We start from the raw sequence: 16284 nt of genomic DNA on the forward strand, positions 1-16284 counted from the left end.
GGCTCAAAAATGATTTTAGATCATTGGATGTTTTTGGTCACTGGTGGCTCTGTAGGTCTGTGATAGTTAAATTAAACCATAAATATTGATTAGAATTTAACATAAAAAACAGAGAATCTGCTTTTATTCTAGAAAATGTAAAATATCTGGAAAAATGCCAACATCAGTGTTCGTGCAATAACTGCAGATTATTTTAGATTTTGGCTTTTGTAAATGTTTCTGTAGAAGCTTATTTTGCTCTTGTGTTTGTGTTCATCTATAAAACATAGAGCCCATTAATTTCAGAAGGACACCTTAAAAAATTTAAAGTATTGGATTTAGTCTATAAGCCTTCATTTCAATATTAGGTATACAAAAGTTTGAAAGAGGGATCAAAGGGGATCAATTTTTTCTGCTGGAACCAAAAATTGCATTGGATGTGCTTTATTATACCTGCCAAAGTGTGAACAAGTGAGCAGCTCTGACAGTTAAATCACTCCTGGAGCCTCATGTATAAAGACTTGTATAGATTTCATAGTGAAACCTGGTGTATGCTCACATCCAGAAAACTCTGTACACCCCCAAAAAATCCAGATGAATAAAACTGAATCCAAGTACATTTCCTTTATATATCCCAATCAGTGTGGAATTGACTGCCTATGTCAGAGTACCAGACTCCTCCCCCTCTATGCCCCCATACAAATGAGTATAAACAGGACCTGCAGGTGGGATTCTCCTCTCTGCGTGATCAGATGACGTCAAGGTGGACGTGAAGCGGAGGCCAAAACAGGCAGGGAGGAGAGAAGAGGATGAACTCTGCCCATCTGAGCAGAGTCACCACTCAAAGACTTTGACTCATGTTTCAATACTCAATTTATTATTTTCCAACAGACAATGAGGCAGGAGAAGACGATGAGACACAGCAGGGCAGTCTAAAACACTTAATGTGAAAAAGCTTAACGTAGCTTAATGTCTGAAAACAGTGATCAGTCATCACCAAATTATGCATGGACATCTGTAATCATGTCCACTTTCACCTCTCCAAAAATCAAAATGATGCGATTGGTGATGATTGATCACAGTTTTTGGACGTTAAGCTACATTAAGGTTTTTCTCTATAATGTGTGCCTATGCAGAGGAAAAAGCTTAACGTGGACAGCATCCATAATTCTGGGATTTTTGTTTTGATTTCAGGAGAGTTGAAAGTGGACATGATTAGAGATGGACAGGCATAATTTGGTGATGGTTGATCGCAGTTTTTGGGCATTAAGCTACGTTAAGCTTTTTTACGTTAAGTGTTTTATGCCGTATTTCCACTATGTGGTACCGACTCGACTTGACTCAACTCGGCCTTTTTGAGTTTCCATTACGTAAAAGGACCTGGAATCTGGTACCCAGTACTAGTTTGTTGGTATCTGCTCCGTCAAGGTTCCAAAACTGGGGAAGAGATACTAAAACATGACGTGTAAATACTGCAGACCACTGACTGGTCAGAGAGTTGTCTCTGCGTCACTGTGTCATCAATGTGCCTTTAAAAAAAACAGATTTCAGAAGTTTACAGTAAATATACTGGTAGGTTAATCCACATGACGGCAGCCCGCAAAACTACACCATGGTCAGCCACAGAGGTTCAGACATTGTTGTCTTCGGTGGTCGATGAAAAAATTCAGCGTGAGCTTGACGGGGCAACAGGCAGTGAGCGACTTTATCAGCAACTCTCTGAGCAGATGACACGGAAGTAACATTCCGCGTCACTATGACGTCCAGGTACTCTGAAGTTGGTAATATCCTGTAATGGAAATGGTCTCCAGGAATGGTACCTGGTACCTGAGTCAAGTTGAGCTGGTTCCATGTAGTGGAAACGCGGCATTAGAGTGTCCCATCCCAGTCTTGGATCCCAGACCCAGGGGCTTCCTCCAGCCTCCCCAGCACCAGCCGATCCTCTGGTCCACCACAACAGCCAGCTGCTGATGCCCATCCAACCAGCTGTGTCCTCACCCGTGCTGTGCTGGAGTCACAAGAGGATATTGTGAGGGCAATCAGTGGCATCGATGAGCACCTGGACCGATTTTAAATGTTCTCACAGACATCAATACTGCATTAGATGCATTTATCAACAAGTGGATTTTGTGTCCTTGTTTCTTTGTATGGTTGAAATCACATGTTGCCGGGCCCGAAAGGCCTCGCAGATTCAATTGCAGATTCAATTACAGGATTAGCATTTATGGGTCTGGGGTTGGTCTGGTTGGTCTGGTGGGGGGATGTGCTCCTCTGGCAGTAGGATGGTGTACCAGTGTGTTAACTGGTCATCTGTGTATCTCTGATGTGCACATCACTCTGAGGAATTAGCTTTTTCACATTATTAACAGTTTCCCAACATCACCTGTAAGTGTCACCAATAGTTCCAAAGCACTAAACGTACATATGCCAGCTATGAAGTTGGCGTAGAGACTGCACATTTTCATGGTCATTTCATGCTTTATACATGTAAACACAAGCATGGAAAAGTGCTTACGCCATGTTTTTGGGCGTACACACCCTTCATACATGAGGCCCCAGGTCTCTTAGTGAATAATAAGCTATCATGTGGAAGTCGTTGATGTTTGGTTCACCCATAGAAATAACTTGCTTTTATTCAGTCCCTTAGAATGTGACCAAAGCACAGACGGAGCTGACAGGATCTGATTTGGTATTTCTGTGGGTCCATTTGTGCCTTCACGCCTGTCATTGACAGCACTGCCTCTTCTCCACATGCAGGACTCTGTTGCAGCGGGGGCATGTGTGGTACGCGTCCTTGAATCTTTTATGCAATACCATGGGCATCAGTAACCAGGGAGCCAGGCACATGAGCAACCTGCAGCACAAACACAGTCACATCAACATGTGCAATTCAGTGTTTTATTCTTTCTCTGTGGATCATGCATGTTAGATTTTGATTTCTGATATTTTTATCAACATGCAGACTCAATGGGCTATAGTAGATGTTTTACAACAGCATGGTATGTCTTGGCTAAATGAAGAACTGGGAGAAGTTGGTCTTCAGGACTTTCTGACAGAAACACTGGAGTTTTTTGAACTCAGTATAAAGAGTAAAAAAAAAAAAAAAAAAAAAACTCCATAGATGGAGCAGGTCTGTTGGTGATGAGTGGGTCACACAGGAGTTTAGTTTCAGGCACACTGACTTATTATTTTTTTGTCACTAATTTCAGTTTCCAGTCCACCTTTGGTTAGGTTTAAGTACCAAAAATATCTGTGAGACACATGTGTCAAAAAATCTAATATTTTGAGAAAAAAGATTGAACATTTTGAGGACTGAATAATATACCACAAGTATAAAGTTGTCATTTTATAAGAAATAAGAGAAAGACTGACTGAAATGCAGAAGGCTGCTGAGCTCAGTAGTTGTTTGTATTTGATAAATACAGTTCTTCTTGTTGAATCATCAGACTCAGTGTTTCATTAAACCATAAAGACCCAGTGCTATTTTTGTGTCAGTTCATAAATGAATTTTTCTCTGTATTTGACATTTGTTTAATGATTTATCACCATTTATTATACGGTCATGGAAAGTATTATTAGATCATCAAAACTCATCAAAAACAATGGTTATGCAGTCAAGTACTAACTCCTGTGTGTATCATGTGACTAAAACAGACAGAAAAGAAAACATGGAATGCCTAAAAGCACTGTTTTTGTCAGTACAATGCCATAGCTATTGATGTACGAACTGAAGTGATTTTAATTATTATCAAGAAACCATGGAAAATGGATAGATATCAGCTCTGAAATTAAACTCTTATGAGCTATTTTTGTTGTTATCATTATATTTGTCCAAACAAATGTACCTTTAGTTGTACCAGGCATTAAAATGAACAAGAAATTGAAGAAAACAAGGGTGGTCTAATCATTTTTTCTGCAACTGTATATTATCCTCCATATTTTGCGTGTAAATCATGAATTTTCCGATATTTAATTCACTTATCATTTAGAAGTTCATAAAAGCTTAAAGTGGAGGGTTATTATATCAAAAATACAGAAAACTGAGGAAAAAGTGACTTTCACCAAATATATCATTAACTGAACGTAAACCGAGTGTGTCCATCCACTGTCATTGATCCAACTCCATGGGTTTTACTAGTGAATCAATGTTGTAGAAGATGACGGTGTTTCCACGTTCACTACAGAGCCTCTGAGCGTCCAAATGGGTCATATCTGATGACCATGAAAAGATGACAAACTGTATTTTACACTAATTATTTACATGTTTAATAGAATTAGTGGATCAACAGTTATTAAACATAATAGATGAGTAGATGCTTTTGGTCACCAGTGGCTGTTTGGGTCTTTATGGGTTAAGTTAATTAATGCTAATACTATTTAATGCACAATTTCTGTTAAAATAACATGAAATTTCATTCTAATACAATTTCAACTTTTTTCTTGAAATATTGTGTCCTTTTCCTAAAATATTGCAACTTGATTGTTCTAATATTTTTTATTAAAACATTATGGGTTTGTTGTCACCCTCATATTTGCTTAGTTTGTGTCAAAATTAGCTAGTTTAGGTTCGTGAGGTTTAGGAAAAGATGCTGGTTTGGGTTAAAACATAATGTTTTCCAGTGGAAGAATGAACACCTTTCTGTCAGAAAGCTCTGAGGGGAAACTCCTCCCCTTTGCTCTAAATGAGGACTGTACATGAAGTCAAAACCACTCACCCGAGGCAGAAGATGAGCAGGAGTGTAAGCCAGGCGTACCTCCCTGCTTTGAAGGTGACCTCAGTCATGACCTGCTGCTGACAGGTGGGGCAGGTGGTCATGCCAGGGTGAAAGCCCAGCTCTGTGTCGTAGCTTACAAACTTGTGCTTGACTTCTCCAGACCCCAGGCTTGTGCCCAGGTTTCCTCCACCACTAGTGTACACTAAGGATGGAGAAATTGAGCAAATGTTTCACACTTTCTTTAAAGGGCAGAGTGGAAGTTGTCCCTCTTACTCAGCTGGTGTGAACAGGTGTGGATTTACCTGGAGGGTTTGTGCCCCTAGGGCTGTTCTGATCCGGGATGGCAGTGTGGACATAGAAAACCTTCACCCCATCTGAAGCACCTTCAACTAAACCAGAAGAAGAAGAACAGTTAAGGTGTTGAAGGTGTTGATCTGATGAGGATGAGGATGATGATGTTTGTTGTCTTACCTGCTCCATCTGCACTCATTGTGCTGCATCAGAAAGAAACACAAAGAGCTCTGTGAACATCTCAACAACACATCCTGGTTCTACAGAAACAAATGGGTCAATATATAATTGAGGGACTTTTTGAGTTCCCTTTACAGGGTAACAGTTGACAGATATAGATGACATTTTTGCTGTTTTCAGGTCTAACATCAACATAACCATAACACATGGCATTTTTACAGAACGACTCTTCTAAATATCATATATACAACTGTTTGTAAAAATACTGTATTGTATTAACACTGTTGACATAAGAGTGCGATAAATCCCCCCCGATCACCACCAAAATTTAATCATTTCTTCCTTGTGCCAGTATCAACATTTCCTGAAAATTTCATGAAAATCCGTCCAGAACTTTTTGTGTTATCTTGCTAACAAACAAACAAATTCGCAAACATGCACGGAAACACACAAAGCAAAGTGATGACAATACCTCCTGGTGGAGGTAATAACTAAGAAAGAGGAGACAGAACATATCTTGGAGTCTTGCCAGTGTTCTCTTCAGGAGGAAATGACATCATGTGGAGCAGGTCATGTGATTTGTAATAGCACACTTCGTTGAGAGGTGTTTTTGTAATGGGTAACTTAGATGAAAGTGATTTCTCAGACACAGATAAAAAAAAAATTTTCCATATAAAATTTTACATGTCACCATAAAAGAAACTCAACTTAAAAAAAGAACACAATCAAAACAATTTTTTAATAAGTGCATTTTATTATTGTTTAGCTAATTAGAAGGTGGTTGTTATTAAATTTGGACGGTTATTTAGTTGACATTTAATATATCTATTCATTTATTAATTATTTAATAGTCATTTTCTAATTTGTGATTGTTTCTGTAATGAAATAATTATGGAATTTTTAAAGACATGATCATAATGAACATAAGAAATATTAGGTTTTTTTTTAGTTTTGATAAAGATGTATGCAAGATATATCCCATGGACTTCAAAAGTCCCTCAATTATATATTGACCCAAATCTGACTTTTACCACAGTGTCGAAGCCTGACTAGTGAAGCTAAACATCTCATTGGGCTCTAATCAAAGTGTGTGTGATGCCTTTAAGTGTAACTAAACCCGCTAACAGTAGTTGTCATCACAGGGTAGGTTCACTGCATTGTGTGGATGTTTCCTGTCAGAAGCTGTGGGGTGGGGCAGAAGGCGGCAAAAGTCCACACATTCTATACTCCAGTGGAAGTACAGATACTTAAGTAAAACTCTGGTAAAAGTAGAAGTACTGGTGTCCGACCCATTAAAAAGTCTGCCACAATGGCTTACCCTTCTGAATGCTTTTGGGAAAATATCAGGCTATAGAGTAAATATGCAGAAGAGTGAACTTATGCCCATTAACTCTGCAGCCAAACAAACTGTACAAAGTCCTTTGCCATTTAAATTAAGTAAAGACAAATTCAGATACTGAGGTGTGTGGATCACTAACCACTACAAGCACCTGTATAAAACAAATTTCCCTCCATTAGTAGATTCAATAAAACAAGATTTTCAACACTGGAGCACAGGATAGGGGGCAGAATAAATATAATAAAGATAATATATTACCCAGATTCCGGTATCTTTTTCAATGGGGGACTATCATTACCTAACTTTCAATATTACTACTGAGCAGCCAACACAGGTGCAATGCTATATTGGCTTAAGACTTCTCTCAACAGTTGCCCTAAATGGTTGACCCTATTTTGTGTGCAGTTAGTACATTTATCTGTTGTGGAGCCCATTTTAAATATTTTAAGCCCAGTGAGGTGAGTTCTGTGAATTATTTTGTGTTGTATTAACTGTACATTTGGATTTTTAGTCACTGAATACATATTGTTGCAGATTTGGTTCCAGAGTTCAGCATCAGGAGCAATCAATTAGTCTTTTTCCCATTTTATTGTTGGAAAAGATGTGGTTTGGTCCGACTGCGTCATTATTTTGTGTATATTGGAGAGGAGTTTTTTGGCTGAACGCCAAAATCAGAACATGATGGTTAGAGAGCAACATTTGTGGATGAGTTACAGATTGCTTTGGTGGCTGATTTAAGTTGAAGGTATTCCAGATATGGATTGCTCCTGATGCCAAACTCCAGAACCAGGTCAGAGAAATGGACCAGATAGTTATTGTGAAATGTGTGCTGTAAGTGTGGGATCCCTTTATCTGCCCAAGAATGGAAATTAAGTGGTTTCTTGTCGCTAATAAAGTCAGGATTGTGCCAGAAAGGTGTGAATTTAATTGGAGTCAGGGTGGAATTTGTGATTTTGTGAAATTTCCACCAGGCTGTCAGAGTTACTGATATTGTAAATGATTTAAAACAGGGATGAAATTTAATAGATAGACTGAGAAATGGTAAATCTGAAGCGTTGAAATTGTTCGTTATTCAATGTCTAGTCAAGTGGTGTCTGATTGTTGGGGGTGAATCCATTTGTATATGTATAGTAGTTGATTAGCAAGAAAATAGTGACAGAAATGTGGTGCTGCTAGTCCTCCTTGTGATTTGGGTTTTAAAAGTGTACTTAATTTTATTCTTGGGGTCTTGTTTTTCCTGTAAAATTTGTTAATCATTGAGTCTAGAGATTTAACTCATAAAGATCCAGAGCTACTTCTGTGTCAGTTCCCACATGAATTTTCCCTTATTATTATCCCTTCTTATTCCAATATTATCCACTTTATTTACTCTTTTTCCTGTAGAAACAGGTATTTTCCTATATTTAATTCACTTATCATTTAGATGTTCATAAAAGCTGAGATTAAAATGAGGGGTTATGATATCAGAAACACAGAAAACTGAAGAAAAGGTAACTTTTTGGCAAATATATCATTCACTGAACATAAACCCAGTGTATTCATCCACAGTCATTGATTCAACTCCATGGGTTCACTGGTGAATCAACGTTATAGAAGATGATAATGTTTCCATGGTAAGAACGGAGCATCTGAACGTCCAAGTGGGTCATATCTGATGACCATGAAAAAATTAATAACTATATTTTACACCAATTATTGACATGGATTGATAGGATCAGTGGATCAGAAGTTACTAAATATTTTAGATGAGTAGATGGTTTTGGTCACTGGTCTCACTGGTGGAGATTGTCTCTTACTGTTTTAAGTAGTGGGGTGTGATTAAGGTTAAACAACTCTGACAGCCTGATGGAACTATTGATATCTAAATATGTGATGTGGTTTGTGCCTAAAGGAATAGGTGGAGTGTGGGCTGCCACATCCCAGCTGTTATGTTGTAGTGGGAGGATTGAAGATTTGTGCCAGTTTATGGAGTAGTTGGAGATGTTGGAAAATGTTTCTATAAGCTTAATTGTTTCCTGTGGTGAAGTGAAGTGTGAGGGTTTTGTAGAAACAATAGTATGTCGTCCGCATAGAGACTAATTTTATAATGCTTATTTGGCATTTGAATTCCTTGGATGTTGGGGTTTTGGTGGATGGCTGTATCAAGGGGTTCAATGAATAATGTGAAAAGGGACGGAGAGAGTGGGCATCCTTGCCTCGTCCTCCTGTGCAATGTGAAACATTGTGAGGTTAGTCCATTTGTGATGACAGTGGGTGTCGGTGCAGTATAGAAAATTTTAACCCAATTGATAAATGATTCCCCAAAGCCAAATTTTTGCATTATGGATATAAGAAATAACCAGATCACTAAGTTGAAAGCTCTTTCTACATCTAATAGGGATGGGAACTGAGAACCAGTTCTTTTTGATAACCAGTTCCCAGTAGCTCGATTCCTTGGAATTGTTTGCCTGCCTGCTTAACGATTCTGCTTATCGATTCCACCTTTGTTGCACATGCATGATGACGTCACACACATGCTGTATTGTTTTGGTTTAAAACATAGCCAACATGGCGTTGAGGCAGAAACGCTCCAAAGTATGGTGAAAAGATGACACCAGGGCCACTTGTAACACTTGCAAAGCTTCCATTTCTTCAAAAGGGGGAAATCCCTCTAATATACTCGAACATTTGTCCACAGCATGTGATTCATTTGCAGGAATGACATGTATTTGATATGCTACTTAGCAACGCTTGTGAATGTAGCGGCAGAGCGAACACCAGGGTCATCTGGGCCCGGTTCTGGTGGGGCCAACAAATGTCTTGCCCCCTCAAATAAAAGTTTCTAAAGGTAGGAAAAAGGAAAATGAGGTGCACAACAACAGGAGACATAGAAGCATCTGAAGTTTCAGTTTCACTGTACAGTCGTATGGTGTGACACCCCCCCCCCCACGGTGTCATCTGTTATTTTTATTTGTGCATACTGTATATGTTATATTTTCTTGCAGAGAGAAATATAAAAGACAGCTGATGCAAACAAACCTGTTTGTACTCTTTTATTCCCTCACCCAATGAGAACTGATAAGGAATCAGATCGATAAGCAAAATCGATAATAGAATCATTAAATTCTTAACGATTCCCATCCCTAGCATCTAATGTGACTATGATGGATTGTGTTTGTTGTTGTGGTGTGTGCTCCATTATATTGAAGAGTCTGCATGTGTTATTAGATGAATGTCTACCTTTAGTGAAACCGGTCTGGTCAGGATGGATTACAGATGGGATTATTGTCTCTACTCTGTGAGCTAATGTTTTGGTGATGATTTTAAGGTCTAGGTTGAGGAGAGAGATTGGACGGTAACTGGCTGGTAGTGTTGGATCTTTGTTGGGTTTAAGGAGCAGTGAAATTGTGGCAGTGTTCATGTGGCGGTAATTTGGAATTATTTTTTTTTATTTTGGTGATGACTCTTTGAAAGCCTGGGGATAAAATGGACCAGAAATGTTTATAGAACTCAGCAGGGAAGCCATCAGGCCCTGATGATTTGTTATTGGGCATGAGATGAGGGGCTTTTAAGAGTTCTTTGTCTGTAATTGGAACTTCATGTATGGAAATTTGATCTTGGGTTAGCTGTGCTATGTGCTAGGTTTATATTACTGAGAAAAAAATGAATGTCTCGCTGGTCCAAGTCCTTTTCCAATTAATATAGATTTGCATAAAAGTCTCTGAAGATTTTGTTTATTGTTTCTGGTGATTGTGATGACTTCCCTGCTGAGTCCTTGGTGATGGGAATATTTGTTTTTTCTTTGTTTTTTGCTTAGTTTGGTTGCCAGGTATTTTCCAGATTTGTTGTTACGGTGGGAATGTTCTTGCTTAAGTCTGTGTATGATGAATTGAGTTTTCTTATTAATGAATTCATTCATTTGGAATTTGTATTTTCTTAGCTCGTTCTGGGTGTATTCTGTTGGAATCTTTGCAATAAGGGTTTCAAGACTTTTTGTTGTTGTTGATCTTTCATTTTTTGGGAACAGAAAATAAAATGATGACCCCTCTTAAAACGGTTTTACCTGTTTCCCAGAGAATTGAAGAAGATGACTTCAGGAAATCATTTATTTCTTGGAAGGATGCCCACTCCTTTTTGATGAGGCTGTCAAATTCTGGGTCTTTGAGGAGGGATGTGTTGAAGCGCCATCTACTGTTAGAGTTATGGGGAGTGCTATTATTCCACGTAAATGGTCGCTGATGATAATTGGGTGAATTTTGGAATCTGAGATATCGGTTAAAATTGAATTGCTGGTTAGAAAGAAGTCGATATGTGAAGATAACTGGTGAACAGGTGAAAAGAAAGAATACTGGTTTGTGGACGGATGTTGTAGTTGCCAAATATTGCTGAGACCAAGATCACTCATGAACTGTTTGATTACATCAGTGGATGGCCAGGTGCGTTTACTAGATGGTGTTCTGCTTCTGTCTATTTCTGGATTCATGACTGTATTGAAATTACCTCCTCTTATGATGGGGCAGTTGGAATATGTAGAGATAGAGGAGAAAAAGTTTCTAAAAAAAAAAAAAGGGTTGTCTGAGTTTGGGCCATTAATGTTACCGATTGTCACTAGGTTGTTGTTAATTGATATGTTTATTATGACAAAACATCCCTCTGGGTCAGTGATGGAAGAATTGTCTGTTTTTCAGTTTACGGGTATCAATCACTACAAGCAGGACCTCTCACTTTTTAAAAAACTGAATTACTCCTAAAGTCATTATCACACAGTAATCAATCAATTATGTATTTAATCTGCAGAATCTGAACTAAATGTATGTGTATAAATATTTGTGCTTTTTTTAAAAAAAAATTTAATATATATTTTAAGGTGTTTTTCTCACAAAACCGTTATGTTAGCATTCTCCACTGTAACAAGACACTCACTTTTTCTTCACATTCTCCATCCTGGCATGGATCTAAGGTGTCAGATCCTAATTATTTGGACATTTGCAGACAGATAAGAGGTAAGCAAAACATCCATATCAAATTTGCCATCAGTTGGTGTGTATTTAGCAGTTTACAACAACTTGTAATCAGGATGTCTGTTTCTAAATTTCACATGAGGTCCAGACCCCTTTAGTCTGCTGGCCATCACCCTGACAGCCAAGTTATAGACAAAGACACGTGGATTTGATAATCTGGAAGTACTTTGTCTAAACTAACTCTGTGTACAGTTTCACTGATACAGATGCCTGTATTCTGGGTAAACCAGGGACCTTCAGGATTCTCGTAGTGTGTAACTGCCAGTCGGTTCGGAGAAGGTCATTCTGCCATGCTCAGCTGCAGATGAATTTCTCCTTATCTAAAAGTAAGTTTTCTTCTATGAAAGTTACATATTCTGGAAGTACTTTTGGAGAACTACACTTTAATCAAAATTCTGACTTTGAAATGTTGAATCCAACATTTTTGTAGCATTTTTCTTGATTCTCCGTCTTTGAAATTGTTAGGCAGGCAGAGGCTTGAGGCAAGCTGCTATAAGGTTGAGAGGTCCTGACAGCCTTTGACTTTGAGAGGCTGTGCTTGTAGTGTTGATGAGGCAAAGAGAGGGGCAGGCCAGCATCAGTGGCTGACTACCACCTTAAAACTAGCAGCATCACAGTCCTGCCTGCCTGCTGCCTCACTCCCCTGTCTGTTACATGTGTGTACCCTAAAAGCTGCAAAACAGAGTGTGAACAAATGATACTCTTATTTATTAAGATGGATACCCCTCTTTGTTTTCTATTGTAGCGGGGTGAGAATATATGATTGAATTGTAATGATTTATGTTTATTATGATCTGAACTAGAGAGATGTGTTTCTTGAAGTAAACAAACATCAGTTTTTAATTTTGCCAGGTTATAAATTATTTGTCTTTTCTTTGCCTGAGAACCAATTCCTTGAATATTCCAAGGTACAAATTTAAGTGCTGCCATTTGGGATTGAACTAAAGTAGTCACATTTTAAAGTTTTTATGTGTGCATTTGCATGTCAAAGTGTGTGTTTGTGGTTGTATGTGTGTGTATGTATATGTGTGTGTATGTGTTTGTGTGCGTGTGTGGGTGCATGACAAAGTAGTATCTGAGCATTAAACATGAAACAGAGAAACAAGAACATTAACATAAATGTAGAGGAAATAGTAAACATAACAATAACACTAGAGTGTCAGGTGCAATTTTGATGACAGTAGTGAGACACAAGTGCAGGAAGGAGACAGTGAAACGATAAAACATGATGCAGAGAACACATTTTTCATCCACGTATGAACGTTTTGGAATGAATGAGGAAACACTCTTTAAAACATCTCGCCTATCCAGCCTTGTCACTTTGGAGCTTCAAGAGCAGATTTGGAGCCGGTCACAAGAAAGAGTCACGCAATACCTGAAATGACAAAACTCCTGGCAAGTTTACAATTTTTTGCATCAGGGCCATTCCAGCGAAATGTAACTATAACAGCTGGGATCTTCCAGTCCTGTTTTTCAGATGTGCTGTCTGAAGTTCTAAATGGCTTCTTTGCTGTAGCTCATTTGAGTGTTTATTTGCTTCATCGACCAACACCTCTAATTCTATAGGGTCGAATTTAACTTTGCGCTTTCATCTCTCCAAACTTGCCATGCTGCAAACCAACAAAAAACACGCACAGCCCTCAGGCATATCTCCAACACGTTTGCACTTTTTGTCATTTAGCAGTCACTCTTAGTAGATCACCCACAAACCGTGGTTCAATCCCACATGCAAAATTCTAGATTGCATCCGCAAATTAGTACACACAAATTGGGATCTTATAGCAAATTGTGGCCTTAAGCTACAGACCAAGAACTGGACTACACCCACAGCTGTACATGATGATCAAAGCCTGACATGAATATTCTACATAAGACAAAAATACAAGAGTCGACGTGGAAAAAAAAGATGATGAGAAATAAGCAATAAAAATCCAATGTTCTTCCTACTTAAAATGTACAACATTAACAACTATGAAACCTGTTGTGTGTCAGATCAGATAACAGTGGTGAAAAGGTCAAAACTATGCCCTTAACAGTGCCTAAATATCGGATGAAATGCTACAGATCTGGCTCTTAAAACATAAAATAATGTGTTTTTAATTGTGCAGTAATCTTTTTGTCATTTGTTTTTTCTCTTGGCATCTCTAACTGATCTAAACTCACCAAAATAGCTGTAATATAATAACATTACAACTAAAACTAATGAGCTAATCTGACTGGAGTTTGTTGAACATCCCTGAATATTGATACGTAAATAAAATGTTCTTCCATAATGTTTGACGGTCTTACCTTGGTGCAGATTTGCAGTCAGTATGTAGAAGTGGTTACTGGTTGCTACTGATGTTGAGTCCTACAGGCGGTAAATGACAGGCCCATCTGTCTCACCTGTAAATCTGTCTCTCTCTGGACACGCCCTCAACACCGCCCACATCCATAAAAATGTGAATATGCAACAGGAATGGTTCATTAAGTGGTGAGGTGTAACTCTCAGAGGCAGTATCAGGGCCGCTGCTAACCATTTGGGTGCCCAGAGCACGGTATATTTAAGGTGCCCCCCCCCCCCCCCCCCCCCCAAACACACACACATACACACACACCCAATCTCTTACATTTTTCTTTCAAAACTAACTGCATTGGTTTTGCCTTGTTAAAGTGCAGTACAAAGATGACCTGCAGGATCACACCTTAATTTGATCTTTTCCAGTTTCAAATCCTCAGTGCAGCACAGTGGCGATTTCTCATAGACTGCAAGGGAAGCCCGGCTTCCCCTAAAATTACGTGAATTAAATGGTCAAATATGTACGGTTGTGTTGACATTTTATTGACTACAAATGTGTTAGAACACGTTCATCTCGAAGATGAGTTCATTCAGAATCAGCTTTATCACAAACCAACGGACGCAATGTTGGTCACTTCTCATACATTCCCGTTGCGCTGTTTTCTCATTCAATCTCTGCTCAGTGCATTTGTCCGTAGACTGCGGGCGTCTCTGGGCTTCAATGGGACTGAGTGGAACAGTTTTTTTCATTGTGTCAAAACTGGACGGTAATTGGATAAATGCCACCATGTTGTCCCGCCCCCGGACGCCGGGCATCTCTGGGGATGAATGGAGCTGTGGGTGGAGCTCAGCCGGGCTGGACGCCAGAATCCCACGTGCTGATTGGAGGATCAGTCGAAAGGCTGAATCCCGTTTGATTGACAGCTATTTTCAGATCTCCTCCTTCACTGACACAGTTCAGTTTAATACCGTCGCGCATTCTGCTGTGAAATCAAGAGAGAAACCACTACGAAATTACTCGTTCATTTCTTGCACTGTAAATAAAACCCACTCATTGTACTTCCTTGTTTCAATTTAACATAATTTCAGCGTTTTCTTGTTTCAGTTACATAATTTAATCATTTCTTGTTCGAGTTTAATATCGTTTTGTAGATAGTTAAATCAATCAAACTGTCGGCAAGGTCGGTGTGAAAGGAGCATCTCTAGTTTAAAAAGGCTGAAGTCTTACACCCACAACACAATGGGCCAAGGCCATCTAAGCAGCCTAGCTCTGATGGATATTGAGAGGACACTGGTCCAGTCCCTGGAAAAGACGCCTTCTTGGTACGATAAGGTCACTGAGCATTTTCTTAATGCTTTTTTTTTTTTAATTTATTTTTTTTATGTAAGCCGACAATGAGCTTCCCCTGTCTGAAAGACGAGCAGCCGCCACTGGTGCAGCAGCAGTGTACGACAACTATTCCTGTAAGTTGCCTTTTTGCTGGAAAATGTATGTTGAATAAAATTTTCTATAAAAACAAAAGGCTGTTTTGCTGCCATAATCTGTCATTTGTTTCTAAAATGACTCCCATGTGGTCCTAATACCTACATACATGTAGGATGTAGCTTAAAAATCTGTAAAGGTCAGAGGTTAGGTGCAGAAGCAGAAACTAGTCTTTCTGTAGCTGAAGGGTTTAGTTTTAGCGATGGAGGGATGCTTGTTCAGCCTGCTGCCCAACCACCTCTAACCCAACATTTAACTGTTGTGTTGCAGACTTTGCTTATATTCTCAGTGACTGTTGAGGGTTAACCTGTAATGCATGAGGTCTACACTTTTTGACAGTTAACTTCCAATAGTTAGGGTTACTTTATCACAATACACTTCTGTAAAGCAGTTGTTCTTAACTTGTCTTGAAGCCCAGTTTTCATTTAGTCATGAAATCAACCTACATTTAAATAAGTCAAACCAAGGCTTGTAAACACTACTGTCCACACTGCCTTTTGCTTCCAGATCATATTACCTCTTCAAGATCTAAAACTATTTTTGTGGTGACTCCCAAATGAACCTTTCCAATGTGATTAATTACCATTTACTATAATATTATCATCTGTATTTTTTTTAGTCAAATCAGATGTTTTCTTATATTTCATTTACGGACTGTAATGGATTTACTAGCACTCTGAGACAAAGAAAAACACCACACTCTGATTTCAGGGATCACAAAAATACTTTGTTATTCTTGCAAGAATCAAAGTGAGACAATTACAGGCACTCAGAGCAACCTCGTAATTCATCTAAACTAGGCTGGCTGAAGTCCAGCTTATATACCTTTTACACAGGTTACATGTTACATGATGGTAGTAAATCTAGTTTGACCTTTACAATGAGCACGGACAGACACATTCTTCAGCATTCTTTTTCAGTCTTCAGCAGTTCAGTGAGTGACAGCAAGCAGCTGTATGTTTAAAAATGAGAACTCCATCACCAAAACAAAGACAGAGTGGCGTCGTCCTAAGTTGAGT

General features: G+C 38.8%; 1 protein-coding gene across 1 annotated transcript; it reads right to left on the reverse strand.

Moving 5' to 3' along the window:
* Positions 1–311: 311 nt before the first annotated feature.
* Positions 312–13870, reverse strand: LOC115424565 (cell death-inducing p53-target protein 1-like). The gene is made up of 5 exons (XM_030141917.1): positions 13794–13870; positions 5166–5188; positions 4997–5083; positions 4695–4896; positions 312–2833 (listed from the first exon to the last, which is right to left on the reverse strand). Exons 2-5 carry the CDS (start codon positions 5182–5184, stop codon positions 2704–2706), a joined length of 438 nt encoding a protein of 145 aa, XP_029997777.1. The 5' UTR covers positions 5185–5188; positions 13794–13870; the 3' UTR covers positions 312–2703.
* Between the last annotated feature and the right edge of the window lie 2414 nt (positions 13871–16284).

This window comes from Sphaeramia orbicularis, chromosome 8, assembly GCF_902148855.1.
Source record: "Sphaeramia orbicularis chromosome 8, fSphaOr1.1, whole genome shotgun sequence".
NCBI lineage: Eukaryota > Metazoa > Chordata > Actinopteri > Kurtiformes > Apogonidae > Sphaeramia > Sphaeramia orbicularis.

Coding starts and splice junctions, on each gene's coding strand:
- LOC115424565 (XM_030141917.1), bottom strand. Junction 4,897..4,996: donor TAGGGGCACAAACCCTCCAG/GTAAATCCACAC, acceptor CTCCATCCTTAG/TGTACACTAGTGGTGGAGGA. Junction 2,834..4,694: donor CTGCTCATCTTCTGCCTCGG/GTGAGTGGTTTT, acceptor TTTGTGCTGCAG/GTTGCTCATGTGCCTGGCTC.